The sequence below is a fragment of the Ctenopharyngodon idella genome, chromosome 23 (genome assembly GCF_019924925.1).
Source record: "Ctenopharyngodon idella isolate HZGC_01 chromosome 23, HZGC01, whole genome shotgun sequence".
Taxonomy (NCBI): domain Eukaryota; kingdom Metazoa; phylum Chordata; class Actinopteri; order Cypriniformes; family Xenocyprididae; genus Ctenopharyngodon; species Ctenopharyngodon idella.
The window spans coordinates 24,469,821-24,486,620 of NC_067242.1; the positions used below are offsets into that span (position 1 = coordinate 24,469,821).

Here is a 16,800-nt window from a genome sequence, read left to right on the forward strand (position 1 = left end):
TCCAGAACAATGACTTCACGGTTTCGTCGTCAAAGGGGCTGGTGACGGCAAGATGACAGAAGTTTTTGGTGAACAAAAGAAAATCCAGGCTCTCACAAGCAATTACAGTGAATTTGGCTGCATAATCCATACTTGGTCGGTTGATATGATTGGTACACAGGATCCAATACGAAAAGACTTTAATTACACATTAAACTCAGGAACTGACAGAAGGTGTAACAGTGTGTCCACGTATACACAAACATCGACCGACGACTGAGAGTCCACAGGCAGGAACTTAAATACATGATGGTGATGAACTGAATGATAAGCAGTTGTGATGATGATCAGTGTCCATAGAAACAGATGAGTGGCAGGAAACAAAGACAAAGAACACACGTAACTGATGAATACAAACTAAAAGTTCATGAAAACTATCTGTCTGTAAAGCCTTTAAAAAATCAGTCTTGATGTATTTCACAACACTTCAGCTTCTGATTCTTTTGAAGTGGGGGTTGTGATTAAAAACCTGACACCTTGTACTTCTGGAGACTTCAGGTAGGTTGCAGCTCTGGAAAATGTTGGCACTGGAGACTAATGGGTTCCTGATGGTTTCACACCTAATTCTTCACCTTTATTCTTAAAGTCTTTTGCAGTTAATATCTTTTCTTCTTAACCTTTTTTTTTCATTGAGCATTTTTTGTCTAATTGTCACACCTTAAGTTAGCAATTTCTATAGTATTGCATCCTTCTTATGGGCATTAATTAACAGTAGTTACTAAGATTGATGTGGTTTGGAATTGGTAAAGTGTGTTTGGAAAAAAAAAAAAATGATCAGAATATCAACATGCCTAATAATTATGCAAGAATGTCCTCTTGAGTGGCCCAGCTGCTGTGTGATTGACAGGTATAGCTCCATCGTGTTTGGTAGGTGCCCCAAGCAGCCGTACCAGACACAGCATACACTCGGGCGGCCCATGGCATGCTGATAGCCACACAGACCTTGTTTGTATTTAGTCCCAGATGAGGGAGGCAAGACCTGCAGAGAATCTAGAAACTTTAGAGCAGACAGGCACCAGCTCACCCACCGGACTCACCCAACAGGGCACGCAGAAGTTCGGTGGCGTCCGGGTCGGAAACGGGCCTACGGAGGACGAGGCAGAGATCATTGACCACGACCAGCTCTCACAGCACTCAGAGGAAGGAGATGAGGTGGGTGGAGTCTGTGATGTCAGCCAGTTGTACATGGTGTATATTCCTTATTGCGTATACATAAAAATACAACTTAATGGGGTAGTTCACCCAAAAATGAAAATTCTGTCATCATTTACTCACCCTCAAGTTGTTCCAAACCTGTATACATTTCTTTGTTCTGCTGTACACAAAGGAAGATATTTGTAAGAATGTTTGTAACCAAGCAGATCTTGCCCCCCACTGACTACCATAATAGGAAAAAAAATACTATGGTAGTCATGGGGGGCGAGATCTGCTTGGTTGACAGAATTTTCATTTTTGGGTGAACTTTCCCTTTAATCACAACCTTGTCACAGCTAAGAGATGTTTTGATAGCACACAGAAAAACATTGCTAGAGTGATGTTTTCTCATGAGATATTGTAGGTTGAGTGCAGTGAGATCTATAGTTTATAAACCACCACTTAAACGTACTACTTAATAAATGATAGATAGTTAAGCAATTTGTCATCCCACAGTGATTAGGGAAACGTAAACAGTGGAGTAACTTCTCACAGAGACCCTGTTAGCAGCCTGACTCAACCATTCCAAACATACCCACCACTGGAATGTGCAAAATATTTTCATCCCCTGTCTTAACTTTTGACATTGCCCTGAACCGTCTGTGCTGAGCAGATTAAAAACAACAAATAATGAAAATACACTTGAATGAATTAAAGCTGCTTTCTTGGTGCCATGATGTTTTAGATACTGTGAATGAAAGCATTCACAAATATTACCAGATCTCATATAAGGTACATTAGTTAACTACATTAGTTAACATGAACTAATAATGAACTGCACTTATACAGCATTTATTAATCTTTGTTAATGTTAATTTCAGCATTTACTAATACGTTATTAAAATCTTGTTAACATTAGTAAATGCACTTTGAACTAACATGAACAAACAATGAACTGTACTTTCATTAACTAACGTTAACCAAGATTAGTAAATACAGTATGTATTGCTCATGGTTAGTTCATGTTAGTTAATACATTAGTTAAACATTAGTTAATGAACCTTGTTGTAAAGTGTTACCTATATATATACCAATATATACCTTATGGACATATATACCAATATTTATATTCTAATGCTTAATGATAAATAAACTAAATGGCAAAAGTTAATTTGAGTGAAATTTTTGGGGGTGTTTTCTTTGAGATTAAGATGCCTTTTACACGACACCATTTTCAAGAGAAAATGATGAAATAAGTGTTTTTCTCCAAAACACATTGGCTACAATTATTAGAACCCTTTTATTCAATACTTTTTGCAACCTCCTTTTGCCAAGATAACAGCTCTGAGTCTTCACCTATAATGCCTGATGAGTTTGGAGAACACCTGACAAGAGATCAGAGACCATTCCTTCGTGCAGAATCGCTCCAGATCCTTCAGATTCCCAGACCCATGTTGGTGCTTCTCCTCTTCAGTTCACCCCACTCATTATTCTTTAGGTCAGGGGACTGGGATGGCCATGGCAGAAGCTTCATTTTGTGCTCAGTGACACATTTTTGTGTTGGTTTTGATGTTTGTTTTGGATCATTGTCCTGATGGAAGATCCAACCACAACCTATTATTGGATTTCTAGCAGAAGCGGTCAGGTTTTGATTTTTTTATCTGTTGGTATTTGATAGAATCCATGATATCATGTATCTGAAAAAGATGTCCAGGACCTCCAGCAGAAAAATAGGCCAACAACATTAAAGATTCAGAACTATATTCTTTGGTTTTACTCATTGTGATAAATGATTAAGGGAATTTGGCCTTTGTGTTTCCTCATGTTTATACTCCTGTGGAACAGGAAGTCATGGCTGGACAATTTCATGTTCATGATCACCCTGGTGTGCTAAAAAAAAAAATGTAAATATGAATGGGAATATACTTCAGAGATATTTTACTCATAAAAAGTTATAGGGGTACCAATAATTGTGGCCAACATGTTTTGGAGAAAAACATTTAATGTGATTTTCCCTCCACTTTCAATTCTTCTCCTTCAATGAAAGGTTAGATTTTTGCTAATTTTATGAATTAAAGATCAAAAGGATAAACAATGCAGATTTATTTTTATAGTCATCTTTGATCATATTTACCAAGGGTGCCAATAATTCTGACCACAACTGTACACGACAACGGCATTTTGGGGCCTGAAAACGCAAACTTTTGAAAACGTGTTTCAAAGTGCAATTTTTTGAAAACGATAGTGTTATCATATCTGTGTTAACTAAGGAAACGTTAATTTGTTGCTGCCTTTTTATAATTAAATGTTTGTGTCATCACTATTATTGATGTGTGGTCTGTTTAAGACAGTGGAAAATGAAAGTTAGCCATATGATGATTTAATAATTTTGGAATGCACTGTAGTTTTGAAACTGTTTTGAAACAGTAATAACTTATGGCCATCCTAATTGAATCTTTCTGTGATTTACGATTACGATGAACATGATGAGTTATGACTGAAGTGAAGGTCTGTGGTATTATCCACACATGGCATTAATTGTTTGTGGTGTAAGAGGATTGCGTAGATCCTCATCTACTGAGACGGAAAAATGAGTGCAAAAACAAGAACATGATCTAGCATGCACATATCAAATTATTGTATATAGCAGTCTATCAGTATAAGGGCTTGGTGCATGTGTGCCAGAGTTAAATAGAATGCTACACATACATCACAGACCTGCTAAAGTTTCCTAACAGATTGCAGTCTTTATTTGTCTGATTTGTAACCTTTGATCTGCCGTACTTATTATTCTTATTGGTATGCATTAGAATTTCTTGCCATTGATTCCACAGTAGTTGAAATAGAAACACTGATATACTATTCTCTCTGATTTGTTTATCTAAAACTCTGTTTCTCTTTTCAAGCATTTGGAGGAAGAACCGGTAAGAACATTTTCTGTATTGTTACATTTGCTTACATATAATCTCTCTCATATATCATTTACTCATGAAAAAGATTTATAATAAATATTTATTCAAACAAAAAAAGAGAACAGCTTCTCATAATAATAGATACCCTTTAAATATAAAATATACTCAAAAGTATTTTTTCTCATTTTCTCAAAATATAAATCTCTTTCAAAACTTGTCCAATCAAACAGTGAAAACATTGTTTCTGCTTAATAAATTAAATCAAATGGACAAAAAACTGAAAAGGATCTGTCTGCATTCTGTAGTACTACAATAAACACCTCTACAAGTTATGCTTCCTGCAAAGAAGAAATTATGTAATGGATGTTGATGTCATGAAACCTACCCTTAACCTTAAACCTAACCTCAATAAAATGTACTCTAGAGTTTCATAATTTAAGTACTTAAAAAATTGGGGAAAACAAACAAAATGATTTCCGCCACCTGTGATCTAGAATACAATCGGTATGCCTTATCACTGTGTGGTGATAGTGAAGAGAAAAAATGGTAGATGGATGAAAAGATTGAAAAGATCATTCTTGAACACACTTACCTGCTGTTTTTTTAATGAGGCGGTTAATTCTACACGCAATTGTTATAATTATGAAATATACTTGATATCGTGTTAATATACACTAGTGTAAACTATGCACTTTTAGTCACCATAGCCTTGGACTTGAGGTTCCTATGATATCCTGATAACACACCTCTGCTGTAGAACAATGGGGGTGTTACATCAGGTTTTCCATGATGGCTTTTGAGCCATTCGGCACGCTTGACAAAAGAATCAAGTGGAAAACGGAAACTAGCCCCTGCCAAGCCAAACTTTACAAGACTTTACAAGTGGGAAGAATGAGTCCTTTGTTTTTCTTCTTGATAAACACACCTGACATCAATGTTCCCCCAATTGTTTTACCGAGTAAAACCTATTTCTATTGGACAGAACCTTTGACCACCTGAGCAGGAACACCCTATACATATTGATGGACTCAAGCTGAAGTGCTGTCTATACATTTAAGCTATATTCGGATTCTAGGTTTTCATACATATTTAAGCATGCATAAGTACGTACATAGTATGTACTCTATATTCCATGTATCCTGTCTCCAAACTGCTTGTTCTATATGTAGGGTATTGGGCTGCAGGTGGGGAAAAACACCCTGGATGGATGCCACTCCATTGCATCCTTCTACATTTATTATAAAATAAACTTCATTAAAGACTCTTTATAGAACACGAACACTGTTTGTGTGGATACACGCTGCTCATAACTTGACAAAAGAGGATCTGTGATCTTTAGAGAGAAAATTTTATCTCTGTAATCTCTCTGGAATGTTTAAAGACAGGAAACAGATCACTGACATCACAATCATCGCAGCTCTATTGTTCTCAACACTAATGACTCCATGCAGCTTAAACAATATGAAAATATTATGATGGAAATTGAAGATGAATTACAGAGCCAGTGTTCCTTTAAAAGAAGGATTCTGTTTTCTAATGCTCATTTATCATTTCAGAATCCGATAACACTTCACTGGCCAAGTATGCCCACAGTCGTAAAACATCATTTGACTTCAGTTTAAGTTGCAAACTTCCAGACTTCCAATACTTGTAAAAGCACACTAGTTATGCTAGTTATGCGTTTATAATTACATTGTATATAAAAAATGGCAGTCTGATCAAATGATTCACCTGTAAGTATTTTAGGTTTATTCACCAGAAATTGGCAGTTTAAATGCAATGAATAATTCTGTTATTATTCACCCTCATGTCACTCCCTTAAGACTTTTGTTCATCTTCGAAACACAAATGAAAATATTTTAATGAGATTTTTGTTCCTCCATTGAAAGCCCATGCAACCAAAATGAACAATAATTCTACAGCATTTATTAATCTTAATGTTAATTTCAACATTTACTACTACATTATTAAAATCAAAAGTTCTGTTTTTTAACAGTTCTGTTTTTTTTTTGTTTTTTTTTTTACACTTTTTGGCTCCTACATTCAAAGATCATTATTGACCCTATTATGGTTTTCTCTTTTTGTCTGCAGTTTAACTTTGGAGATGTGGCCGTTCATCAGGCTATTCACACTATAGAGTACTGCCTGGGCTGCATCTCCAACACAGCCTCGTACCTGCGACTCTGGGCCCTTAGTTTGGCTCATGCTCGTAAGTGCACACACATACATATATATCCACACATATCCACTGGTTTGTTGAAATATAACTTTCTCTTTCTCTGTATATCAGAGTTGTCTGAGGTTCTTTGGGGAATGGTGATGCGTCTTGGGCTGTCCTCTCGGAGTGGCGGTGGATTCTTTGGCCTGTCGATCATTTTCTCTGCCTTTGCCACACTAACAGTGTGCATCTTACTCATCATGGAGGGACTGTCTGCATTCCTGCATGCTCTGCGCTTGCATTGGTGAGATACACACACCAACTCACAAGACCATGATTTGGGCAGTGTGACCACACACAAATGAAAAAATGAATTTATTTTAAAATTTAAGCAATTGATCTTTAACATTTTTTGTTGATTTTATGAAGACTTTGCTCTAAAATACCACCTGAGCTGTATATCTAGTTCAGTCATGAAACTCTAGATGACACAGGTCCTTTTCATGCAATGTGTTAGCAATCACATCATTTACTACATGGCATAAGCTGATTGGCCTCTGCTGATTGTGCAGCTAATGACACTGCTTTCTCAACATTTAAATATTCTGGTTTAGTGTTCACTGTAAGCTGGTCCTGCAGAGTTTAGAATTCCTCTAAAACCCTCCACCTCCCCCAGCTCCACCTGTCCCCCAGCTATGCTGATGCTGCCTATTCATGCAGCATCAGCATATCTTACATGCTCACAGCAGCATGTGTATCTATTGCCATTAGCAAGTCCATATTTGATTTGCAGAAGAAGCATGCATAGCAGATCTAGTCCACCAACACCTAATACATTAACATTGTCTTATCCAATAAAGGATTAGTTCACTTTCAAATTAAAATTACCCCAAGCTTTACTCACCCTCAAGCCATCCTAGGTGTATATGACTTTGTTCTTTCTGATAAACACAATCTGAGAAATATTAATAAATATCCTGACACATCCGAGTTTTATAATGGCAGTGAGCGATTCATAAGTTGGTAACGGAAGGCGGTCTGGCAGAAGCTAGATATTTTACTTCATAACTTGTTAAATATGGATATTTTTTTTTTTTACACAAACGCATCGCTTCACTTCAAAAGGCCTTTATTAACCCCCCGGAGCCGTGTGGAGTACATGTTTATGATGGATGGATGTGGATGGAGACACTTTCTTCAGCTTCATACTAGTTGGTCTTGCTCACTGCCATTATAAATCTCGGATGCGTCAGGATATTTATTATTAATATTTCTCCGATTGTGTTCATCAGAAAGAAAAAAGCTTTATACACCTAGGAAGATATTTTATCCTTCTGAAATGTGCTACAGAGGGAAAGAGTGTGAAGAGGAGAATTAAATATATCACTGCCTCTTAAGAATAACTTTATGTCCTGATAACTGATTATATTTTATTATTGCAAGGCAGAACTGTCCTTACATTGCCCAAACATTCAGCGTAGGGTTTGTTCTAAACCCTTGACTCTAGGCATTAAAATATTGCAATAAATTCCACTCAAGCTGCTTAAAGGGATTGTAATAGGTTGTTTGCACATGACGTCCTTGCTGCACGTGAAATGCGGCTGGAGGGCAAGGAGTGATTTTTCTATATACAGGTGCTGGTCATATAATTAGAATATCATCAAAAAGTTGATTTATTTCACTAATTCCATTCAAAAAGTGAAACTTGTATATTATATTCATTCATTACACACAGACTGATATATTTCAAATGTTTATTTCTTTTAATTTTGATGATTATAACTGACAACTAAGGAAAATCCCAAATTCAGTATCTCAGAAAATTAGAATATTACTTAAGACCAATACAAAGAAAGGATTTTTAGAAATCTTGGCCAACTGAAAAGTATGAACATGAAAAGTATGAGCATGTACAGCACTCAATACTTAGTTGGGGCTCCTTTTGCCTGAATTACTGCAGCAATGTGGCGTGGCATGGAGTCGGATCAGTCTGTGGCACTGCTCAGGTGTTATAAGAGCCCAGGTTGCTCTGATAGTGGCCTTCAGCTTTTCTGCATTGTTGGGTCTGGCATATCGCATCTTCCTCTTCACAATACCCCATAGATTTTCTATGGGGTTAAGGTCAGGTGAGTTTGCTGGCCAATTAAGAACAGGGATACCATGGTCCTTAAACCAGGTACTGGTAGCTTTGGCACTGTGTGCAGGTGCCAAGTCCTGTTGGAAAATGAAATCTGCATCTCCATAAAGTTGGTCAGCAGCAGGAAGCATGAAGTGCTCTAAAACTTCCTGGTATATGGCTGCGTTGACCTTGGAACTCAGAAAACACAGTGGACCAACACCAGCAGATGACATGGCACCCCAAACCATCACTGACTGTGGAAATTTTACACTGGACCTCAAGCAACTTGGATTGTGTGCCTCTCCTCTCTTCCTCCACACTCTGGGACCCTGATTTCCAAAGGAAATGCAAAATTTACTTTCATCAGAGAACATAACTTTGGACCACTCAGCAGCAGTCTAGTCCTTTTTGTCTTTAGCCCGGGCGAGACGCTTCTGACGCTGTCTGTTGATCAAGAGTGGCTTGACACAAGGAATGCGACAGCTGAAACCCATGTCTTGCATACGTCTGTGCGTAGTGGTTCTTGAAGCACTGACTCCAGCTGCAGTCCACTCTTTGTGAATCTCCCCCACATTTTTGAATGGGTTTTGTTTCACAATCCTCTCCAGGGTGCGGTTATCCCTATTGCTTGTACACTTTTTTTTCTACCACATCTTTTCCTTCCCTTCGCCTCTCTATTAATGTGCTTGGACACAGAGCTCTGTGAACAGCCAGCCTCTTTTGCAATGACCTTTTGTGTCTTGCCCTCATTGTGCAAGGTGTCAATGGTCGTCTTTTGGACAACTGTCAAGTCAGCAGTCTTCCCCATGATTGTGTAGCCTACAGAACTAGACTAAGAGAGACCATTTAAAGGCCTTTGCAGGTGTTTTGAGTTAATTAGCTGATTAGAGTGTGGCACCAGGTGTCTTCAATATTGAACCTTTTCACAATATTCTAATTTTCCGAGATACTGAATTTGGCATTTTCCTTAGTTGTCAGTTATAATCATCAAAATTAAAAGAAATAAACATTTGAAATATATCAGTCTGTGTGTAATGAATGAATATAATATACAAGTTTCACTTTTTGAATGGAATTAGTGAAATAAATCAACTTTTTGATGATATTCTAATTATATGACCAGCACCTGTAGTAATCCTATCACAAACTCAAAATTCTTTGTTTTGCGTCGTTTATGGTTGCTCAAATCTATCAAACCGAGAAACCACAATGAGCTTTTATCGTTTACGTAACTTATATCGTTTTTTAACTTTAAAAGTTGTCACCTTTTGTAGCGTTTTGTGTCTACCGATGCTGAAATGCATATGGACACCTGCTTACCTTTTTTGTTTTTGACTTGGTTAAATATTCACATTCTTCATGGTATCATTTGCAGGGAAGAGAAGATATTTTATCCCATTGCATGATCATTTGGTGTTTTCACTTCAGTTTTGTAGAATTCCGTTTACAATGTTGATCTGGTTACCATGAAAACAGTGTCACGCTGGGCACGTACTGCTGCTTTAGCCATCATATGGTAGAAAATGTCCAAATAAAAAAAATGCGTTCAACAAGCTCAATCAATTTCTTTGTTGGAAGGGTGTAAATGTAACTGTAGTTTTGATGTTTTTTTTGTAAATATTCACTTTCCCGTATGACCACGGAGGAGAATCTGATGGGCATTCAGCGGACAGACACCATTTTTCACAGTTTATGACAGACACCGACACAATGTTTTTTTGTTTTTTTTTGTAGTTCAACAAATGACAACCAAAATCAAACCCATAGAAGCTTGTGAACAGTTTTGAAGTGGCTGCGTGCAAGTTACACTCATTCACAAGCCGAGTGAGAGTCATACTTGCAAATGTAATGTTAATTATTAAACCAAACAAAATACAACACTTTCAAAAACACTCAGCTTTGTGATTATTTTATTGAGTGATAGGGAGTGAGTTCAATCAGTGACATTATTAGATTTAATATACTGCGTCTCCCCGTCACCACCTCAACCTGCTTCCCTTAGTGAGTTTTTACACTTAGAAAAGGCGAAAATTGTATTACACCGTCCAGTTTTTCCCCTGAACGATGATGTGAGTTCCTGTTGCAATTCTCGATTCAGAATAAATGACCTACAATGGCGACATTTTTCACAATCACAACAGAAAATCAAAAATACTGCACTTTAATGTCACTAGTAGAAAGGCATCATGATATAAACAAACCCAGACCTGAACATGGCGTGATGGCAGCTTCACATTCTCTATATCTACCTCCTCGATGGCAGTCAAGTCTTTCAATTCAGTAGAAAAATCGCTCCTCTTCATAACATAAGGTTCACGTCCAAAATATGTTGTGATTTTCTGTTTATACCTTTCTAAACCAGCACAGTATGGACTTTTCTCCATCTCTCCCATTCTAATTTTCACTGCTTGCCCTCCACATTAATTTCACACGTCACCAGAACCACGTGATTGCAAACAACCTATAAAGCAAAAATCCAGACTGCTGTGAATACAGTCTATTCATTCACATAGTGATTGGGGCAGATCTATCTGCTGCATATATTATTTCACAGATTTAATTACAGGAATAACACATAGTCTGATGGCATTGTTTCACCCAGTTCAATATAAATAAATATAGTACATTGTGGCATTTCAATGTCATTCCTGGCCTGACCCATTTGCAAGGTTTTCCACATCCAATGCTTACACAGACATGTTGGAGGTAAATGAGGTTCTGCACTCTTGGTGCTTTTATTTCTTCCATGTGCGGAAAGATGGAAGAGTCTTTTCTCTCTTGACTAAAATATTTACCACAGCAGTGAGACATTTCTCCACACTTAAATGTTTCCTTCTTTTATGTGTTTTCTAATTCACACAAACAGGATCAACACCTAAATTTGCAACGTAAAATCATTTTTCTAGTTCCATTTGATGTTTAAAAGCTTAAATATGAAACATAATTTTTTCTTTTTCCACAAGGAACTGCCTTCCTCAGAAAATGCACTTGTCATGCACAAAATCACTCACTCGCAGCTTTCTGTTTGATTTCAAAAGTTTGGGTCTGGACATTACCTTCAGTTCAAAAATATGTTCTCTCAAAGGCAAATCTAAACACCCTTATCTATGAGCTGCTGATAGTGACGGAATGTGTGATTAAAGCTTTTTTTCACTCCTTATCTTCGGATAAACCTGGAGAAATTGAAAAATGTGCCCACTATAGACAAAGTTGGTGAAATAGCCCAAATAACAATTTACCCGCAAAGCTTAATGGAATGAAAGTTTTAAAAAGGCAAAAATGCTTATATGAATTCTGAGGATGTTAATAGATCTGTTCTTCAGTCTGACTATAATGTATAATATTTTTTTATATGGGATTTAAACTAATACAAAGGAAATGTAACAGATCTGTAGGAGAGGATCAAATTCCAGCAGTCAAAAACTTTAATTATCAATACAAAAGCACTCAGGAGAAGAATAATTTCCAAGACAAAAGAACAAAAACTACTCGTGCAACGAGAACTGAAAACTGAGGGGTATATATGTACACGGGCAAACAAGGAACTAAATGAGACATAGGTGAAAATAATAGGTTGCTATAGAAACAAACAAAATAATCAGTTCACAATAATCACTGCAAGATTTTCAAAGTCGTCAGATCGCTGTTCTTCTCGCACTACTCGACTGTCAGTGGTACTGTCTGGATTTTTTCCAGTCTTGCGCAAGAACTTTTCCAATACAGACTGGATTTTTTTTTTCTGTTACATCGCGTCTTTGATAATACGCACTACACGATTGTCACTTACATGAACAAGCATTGATTTGCCTCTGCTTTCGGAAATTGTCCGTGATCTCCACAAAACTGTCGCCGAAAATCGGGGTTAACAGAACTTTCTATTCATCAAAGAATTTTGAAAAACAAATGTTTTTTAAGCACCAAATCAGCATATTAGAATGATGGATGGATGATGAAGGATTGTGTGACACTGAAGACTGGAGTAATGATGCTGAAAATTCAGCTTTGTCATCACAAGAAATAAATTACATTTTAAAAATACACCGATCAGGCATAACATTATGACCACCTTCCTAATATTGTGTTGATCCCCCTTTTGCTGCCAAAACAGCCTTGACCCGTCGAGGCATGGACTCCACTAGACCCCTGAAGGTGTGCTGTGGTATCTGGCACCAAGATGTTAGCAGCAGATCATTTGAGTCCTGTAAGATGCAAGGTGGGGCCTCCATGGATCGGACTTATTTGTTCAGCACAGCTCCACAAACCATTCCTGAACCATTTTTGCTTTGTGGCAGGGCATATCATTCTGTTGAAAGAGGCCACAGCCACCAGGGAATACCGTTTCCATGAAAGGGTGTACATGGTCTGCAACAATGCTTAGGTAGGTGGTACGTGTCAAAGTAACATCCACATGGATGGCAGGACCCAAGGTTTTCCAGCAGAACATTGCCCAAAGCATCACACTGCCTCTGCTGGCTTGCCTTCTTACCATAGTGCATCCTGGTACCATGTGTTCCCCAGGTAAGCGACGTACACGCACCCGGCCATCCACATGATGTAAAAAGAAAACGTGATTCATCAGACCAGGCCACCTTCTTCCATTGCTCCGTGGTCCAGTTCTGATGCTCACATGCCCACTGTTGGCGCTTTCTGCAGTGGACGGTTCAGCATGGGCACCCTGACTGGTGTCCGGGTGCCCATGCACTGTGTATTCTGACACCTTTCTATCAGAACCAGCATTAACTTCTTAAGCAATTTGAGCTACAGTAGCTCGTCTGTTGGATCGGACCACACGGGCCAGTCTTCGCTCCCCACGTCCATCAATGTGCCTTGGCCTCCCATGACCCTGTCACAGGTTCACCACTGTTCCTTCCTTGGACCACTTTTGATAGATAATGACCACTGCAGACTGGGAACACCACACAAGAGCTGCAGTTTTGGAGATGCTCTGACCCAGTCGTCTAGCCATCACAATTTGGCCCTTGTCAAACTCTCTCAAATCCTTAAGCTTGCCGATTTTTCCTGCTTTTAACACATCAACTTTGACTGGCCTGCACAGAGTCCTGACCTCAACCCGATAGAACACCTTTGGGATGAATTAGAGCAGAGACTGCGAGCCAGGCCTTCTCGCCAACATCACTGCCTGACCTCACAAATGCGCTTTTAGAGAAATGGACAATGCAGTCAGGCAAGTACCGTTCTCCTGGCAACCGCCAAACCCAGACTCGTCCATCGGATTGCCAGACAGAGAAGCGTGATTCGTCACTCCAGAGAACACGTCTCCACTGCTGTAGAGTCCAGTGGCGGCGTGCCTTACACCACTGCATCCGACAGTTTGCATTGCACTTGGTGATGTAAGGCTTGGATGCAGCTGCTCGGCCATGGAAACCCATTCCATGAAGCTCTCTATGCACTGTTCTTGAGCTAATCTGAAGGCCACACAAAGTTTGGAGGTCTGTAGCTATTGACTCTGCAGAAAGTTGGCGACTTCTGCGCACTGTGCGCCTCAGCATGGGCTGACCCCGCACTGTGATTTTACGTGGCCTACCACTTCGTGGCTGAGTTGCTGTTGTTCCCAATTGCTTCCACTTTGTTATGATAACACTAACAGTTGACCGTGGAATATTTAGTAGTGAGGAAATTTCACAAATGGACTTATTGCACAGGTGGCAACCTATCACGGTACTACGCTTGAATTCACGGAGCTCCTGAGAGCGACCCTTTCTTTCACAAATGTTTGTAGAAGCAATCTGCATGTCTAGGTGCTTGATTTTATACACCTGTGGCCATGGAAGTGATTGGAACACCTGAATTCAAAGATTTGGAGGGATGTCCCAATACTTTTGGCAATATAGTGTATTTCACCCACTAACAGGTGTCGTGATGAAGAGATAATCAGTGTTATTCACTTCACCTGTCAGTGGTCATAATGTTATGCCTGATCGGTTTATGTTACAATAGAAAAATTAGAATAATAAATTAGAATAATATTTTAAATTAGAATAATATTTCACAATATTACTGTTTTTACTGTATTTTTAAATAAATAAATGATGCTGCATAAATGAGCATCAGAGACTTTTTATGCTTTGCAAGTCTATGCGTGTTTTAGTGCTGCCAGTGCGTGTGTGAATGAGAGGGCATTAGAGGCATTTTGGCCACTGATAGCTGCCACAGTATAGCAGACTCCCACCAGCTGACACATTTCCTCATATGGTCATACAGCCCAACACCAATTCTCTCTCTTTAACTTAAGCACCATTTTGCTTTTGAGGAAATAACCACAACATACTTTAAATAAATAAAGATGCAAGTACAATGCTGTCAACAGGAATACACAGGTGTTTTTTACATTAAATGTCCTGCTCTGACATTGTCTTCTTTTGTCCTGTCTTTCCTGTCATTTAGGGTGGAGTTTCAGAACAAATTCTACACAGGACAGGGCTTCAAGTTTGTCCCGTTTTCCTTCGAGAGTATCCTGGAGGGTCGATTTGATGAATGAGCTAACTCCATCAAATTTCATCAATTCCCACTCCTGCATGGATCCTGTCTCACCCTGTCCTCTTCAGGAGCAGTGTTGTCTGGTGAAGTGTTTGTAAGATGTGACTCCTGACCTCTAAATGCACATTTTCTGAGGTGTTTTTGAGATGTGGTGTCCTGTAAGCCGTTCTCCCAGATTTTTTGCCCAACTTTCTGTAAACAGTCCCTCAAAATAGTGTATCAACTATGATGGATGTATTATATAGATATAAATCAACCAACCTGTAAAAAGCCTTATGCTCACACAGTGACCTAATTAAAAAAACTGTAATGAGTCCTGAATGGAAATCTAGATTGAACAGCTTAATGAATTATTTTGAATCATTTTATAGACTGCACTCAGAAAGAGCCACGTCTAGATAATGATATATTGTAGAGCAGAGCTGGAATAAAACATATGTTCACTATAGAAATTTTCATGACTTTTACATGTTTAGATATTTCCACATTTTCATGCTTAGCTATCACAGCTAACCATGAAAACCTGTATTTACATCTTAAACCATCAGTAAGCCTAGCCTTTATGGTTAAATGGCATGATGGATCATGTTGTGGTTTCCATGCTGATGTTATTCTGCACCTGTTGTGTCTTTCCACAAACCATACTACTGTATTCATGTTGTTTTGAAGAGGCAGATGAAATAGATGGATTCAGCGATATCTCAAACTTGAGTCAAACTAGTTCTCAGTTGATCCCACATGTTGCAGCTAGTCATAAAAAAGCAACATTTAACAGAGTAAAGGTTAACATCCTGTTACTGAATTAACAGCAATGGATATACATATCACGAGGCAGCTAGTAAAAGGTGTCAATGTTTGATGGACAGCTTTGTCTTGCTCAAAAGTGAATCATATCAATGTGGAAATAAAATGTAAAAGATTCAATTATTATCTATTTATTTGTTGCAGTGTTTTATTGTTTTGCTGTGGTGATGTGGTAAGTCCTTTACGTGCAGAAAAGAGTGTTTTTAGCATGAATGAACATTTCAGTAAGGCTTATACAATCAAAGATGTTTGGTGTTCATTGTGAAACCCTGTTCCTCCTAAATTCGACAATTAAAAATCTGGGGAAAATAAACTCATGTCAGTGTTTATTTTAGATCTAGACTCTTTGTTCTCTTCAAAAACACATTTGATCATTGGTTGGTTCACCAACCAATTACTCACACTCCTGTCATTCCAAACCCATAAGACTTTCGTTCATCTTCAAAACACAAATGACGATATTTTAAAAGTGAAGTGTAGCCAAGTATGATGTCCCATACTCATAATTTTTGCTCTGCATTGCCCCCATCAAAGTGGGACAGACAGAGCACTGGGTAGCCTTTATTGCAGCAGTGCCTGGGGAGCAATTGGGGTGCCTTGCTCAAGGGCACCTCTGTTGTGGGTAATGAGAGTGGAAGAGAGCGCTGTTCATTCACTCCCCCCACCTACATTTCCTGCCGGTACTGAGACTCAAACCCACAACCTTTGAGTTACAAGTCTGACGCTCTAACCATTAGGCCACAACTGCCTCATTTTAAATGAAATCTGAGATTTCTGTCCCTCCACTGTCCACACAACTACTACTTGTTGCTTCAAAAAGTTCATAAAGCGATAGTAAAACTAATTCATATTGAGCAGTTAAGTCCAAATTTTCTGAAGAGACTTGATCGCTTTATATGATGAATATATTGAATTTGAACATAAACAGAAGCTCAACTGAACCTTCTTGACACAAAAGAACAAACCTCATTGGTTTTTGCGGGAGCTCAAATGTTCTGCGTAACACATGAACCTCATTGGTTCTCGCACACGTCAAGCAAACGTGCTTGAGCTTCCGTTTACCAAATCTCGTGTGCATTGATGAATGTTGTTATGTGTATAAAAGCCTAAATTCAATCTGTTCTTCATTCAAAGCG

General features: G+C 38.5%; 1 protein-coding gene across 2 annotated transcripts in view; it reads left to right on the plus strand.

Annotated features, from left to right (window-relative positions):
* atp6v0a1b (ATPase H+ transporting V0 subunit a1b) overlaps positions 1-15,977 on the plus strand; it is a 28,519-nt gene extending 12,542 nt beyond the window's left edge. Inside the window, exons 18-22 of one of the 2 annotated variants that reach the window (XM_051882413.1) lie at positions 997-1,191; positions 4,080-4,097; positions 6,177-6,294; positions 6,376-6,547; positions 14,768-15,977. In XM_051882413.1, coding sequence (XP_051738373.1) covers positions 997-1,191; positions 4,080-4,097; positions 6,177-6,294; positions 6,376-6,547; positions 14,768-14,861 — 597 coding nt within the window. In that variant the 3' untranslated portion in view covers positions 14,862-15,977. The remainder of the gene's footprint in view (positions 1-996; positions 1,192-4,079; positions 4,098-6,176; positions 6,295-6,375; positions 6,548-14,767) is intronic. The other variant, XM_051882414.1, reaches the window with a different exon arrangement.
* Positions 15,978-16,800: the final 823 nt, after the last annotated feature.